This window comes from Strongylocentrotus purpuratus, unplaced genomic scaffold (assembly GCF_000002235.5).
Source record: "Strongylocentrotus purpuratus isolate Spur 01 unplaced genomic scaffold, Spur_5.0 spur5_scaffold_18, whole genome shotgun sequence".
NCBI lineage: Eukaryota > Metazoa > Echinodermata > Echinoidea > Camarodonta > Strongylocentrotidae > Strongylocentrotus > Strongylocentrotus purpuratus.
In genome coordinates, this window is record NW_022145603.1 from 29,263,820 (window position 1) to 29,266,947 (window position 3,128).

The window sequence follows — 3,128 nt, forward strand, 5'->3', positions numbered from 1 at the left end:
GACTTCGAGCTTGCATACAAGCCAGAAAGAGATGGTTTTTCAAGTATCAACCCAAAGAAGCAACCTACCATGGAATTTGACAAAACCATCCATGCAATCTACATGTCTCCCAGCAAGCTAAGACAGCTACAAGAAGAGACAGAAGCTAGCAGAAGCTTGAGAGTGCTTAAGTAGGTAATCCTAACTGGCTGACCCGAAGACGTGAAGTTCCCAAAGAACTGCGTCACTACTGGTCGTGCAGAGATTCCTTGGAAGTAGAAAATGGTCTCATTATGAAGGGGGACAGAATCTTTATACCCAAGCCTATGCAGCAGGAAGTGACACAGAGTCTTCATGCAGGTCTTCAAGAAATGACAAAGACACAACTCAAGGCAAGAAGATGTGTTTACTGGGATGGATTGTCCAAAGTAATTGGACAGATAGTGAGCTCTTGCCAAGCATGCAATGAGTTACAGAACGCTCAGTCAAAGGAGCCACTACTTCAGCATGAAGTACCCCATCATCCGTGGGAAACAGTTGGAACAGACTTGTTCCACTTTGAAGGTGACAAGTATCTCATCGTCATAGACTACCGGTCTAAGTTTCCCTTTGTGAGGAAGGTCAGAGGTGGTTGCACCAGCTCGACTATTGTGCGAATCCGAAAGAACATATTCAGTGAGCAAGGCATACCCTTGAAGATAGTTAGCGACAATGGACCACAATTCTCCTGTCGAGAATACAAGAGTTTCACAGAGAATTGGAATATTCAGTGTGTGAAATCAAGTCCTCATTATCCACAGAGCAAAGGACTTGTAGAGAGGGCAATCTAGACAGTCAAAGCAATCCTAAAGAAACTGAAGATGTTTGAGAACTACCCCGATTGACAGTAGTTTACCATCACCAGCTGAACTACTACAGGGGAGAAAGTTCAGGAGTAACCTACCCATGAAGGTTAATCAGTCACCACACCGTGATGAAGTCTATGAGAAACTCCAACAGTGCCAAGAAAGGCAGAAGGAAGTATTTGATGTAAGAGGAGTTAGATATCTACCCCCACTGCCTTTGGGGTCAGAAAGTGACAATAAATGCTAGATCAGGAAACCAGCAACTGTTATCGGACAGTGCCAAGAACCCAGACCATACATGATACAGACACCAAATGGAAGTCTTTGAGGGAATTTTATCTGTATAGTGTGAAGTTTTGCATCAAACCATTGTTTGCTAGAAACTATTTCACATTATGGCAACCTGTTTGCTCTGACATGAGGAGGTTCCAAAACTGACATGTTTCTATAAACTTAAATTGAAATAATTGCAAGAGAAGTCACCTATCATTCACCTTAAGAAGCTATAGACTTCACTTAAGTACACCGGGAGGTAATCAATTTAACTTGCACTAGCTGTTTACATTTCCCCTGTTATTGAGAGGAATTACTCCTAAAACCAAAGGAAGAGAAATTACACTAATTTTAAATTGTGTTTACGGGTAGCCGTATTAGGGCATAGAGAGTGTTATGTCTACATGTAGTTTTTTTTTTTTTTTCGTTGCCACAGATCTCATTTATTTTAGTTACATTGATTTTGCACTTCATTCAGAGAAGACAAGAAGGTCTTATTACTTTGAAAACCTGGTGATTATTCCATCACCCTCAAACAAACATTACCTAGTGAGTCTTTGTAATTCACATCATTTAGATAGTTTCCTAATGCATTTTATTTAATTTTATTTTGGGGTGGAGATTGTGCTCCCCAAAATGGTTTAGGGTTCAAATTTGTTCAACCCAAGCTGGATATAGGGGATCTACATCCAGAGATTGATGGCAGATAGGAGGGGATTGAAAACTTTGCATCCTCAAATCGATTTTTGGAGGGAAATTGACATTTATGCATCTCATAAGGCCTAAAAAAGATGTTGTACTGCCCTTTAGGTACCAAAACATGGGTCGGTCGGTCAGAATTTTTTTTTTTTAAACTCCCTCTTTGGGCTGATATTTTGCAGTTTTTAATGCTTCAATACATTTTTTTCTTATAAGAAAATAGTTTTAAAAAAAAAACCTCTTTAAAAAGCCGACCGTCGATTTCAACATTTTTGGGTTGGTCGCTAAGGGCAATACAACATCTTTTTATTTATAGGCATAATAGAGGTTGGGGTTGGGGCAATTAATTCAAATTTATGCATCTTAAGATGGAAAGGGCAAATTAAACCCCTGCATCCCAAAATGACTGGAATCTTTGTAACCCAAAAAGTGGCTGGGATGAGGGTGGAATGAATGCATCCAAAGATTGATACAGGATTGAACTTGTGCATTCAAAAATGGTTGGGGGATTGAAATTATGCACCTTAACATTAGCATTGATTAGAGGAGGATTGAAGTTTATCCATACCGAGATGGACTTTGGGGAAGGGGTGATAACTGGTGTAGTCCAAGATTGAAAGGGGGGAGCTGTTTAAAGACTATTGTGGTGGGGGAAAATGACAACATGGGATATTGTAGCTGTTGTAGATTCACATAGTTGGCATTCATTTGTAAAAAGAATTTCTATAACCTTCTTTGCACCTTCTCTGGTACACAGGAATTATTTGGAATGAGCATTTTTGTTTTCAGAAATATTTTCCTTCTAAAATGAATGATCCAATTGATGCTGATCATAATGAGCAGTTTACCTTCTGCTCCATATAAAACTACTGTGTGCTCTTAGAATATTTAGTCGAGATTTTTCTGATACGGAGATCCCACTAGCAGTAATCCAGAATTGACTCTCTAGTTGGGTAGTCGTTGTCTCATGCTTTCCAGGACCAACATCAATTCATGATCCATTGATGAGCTTTAATGACTGTTAGCTTTAACATTCATTTTGCTTGATGCTACTTTTAGCTATCATTGTTCAATCACAGTAATTTCCCACCTGATAATGCTATAATTCAGCAGTATAAGGCTGCATTATTGTGGAGCCTTTCAATAATTTTCTATATCAATAGGGAGTATATAATAGATCTACCTTGTAGGGGAAACAGATCTGCTAACAATTTTTATCCATGTCGATCACGATTTTGCGTGATTTCAACATCGCAAGAGCTCCAACTTTTAGTGATAATATAGAAGGAGTCCTATTGTATGGGGAGAGGTAATTATGTGTTACATATTCCC

The 3,128-nt window shown here is 39.0% G+C and overlaps 1 protein-coding gene across 1 annotated transcript; it reads left to right on the forward strand.

The window, feature by feature from the left end:
* Positions 1-272: 272 nt before the first annotated feature.
* LOC115925267 (uncharacterized protein K02A2.6-like) lies at positions 273-809 on the forward strand. Its single transcript, XM_030988909.1, has one exon. The coding sequence runs from the start codon at positions 273-275 to the stop codon at positions 807-809; it is 537 nt and encodes a 178-aa protein (XP_030844769.1).
* The last annotated feature ends 2,319 nt before the right edge of the window (positions 810-3,128 follow it).

Excerpts from the sequence above, each read along its gene's own strand:
- LOC115925267 (XM_030988909.1), top strand. The coding sequence starts at position 273 with ATGAAGGGGGACAGAATCTTTATACCCAAGCCTATGCAGCAGGAAGTG.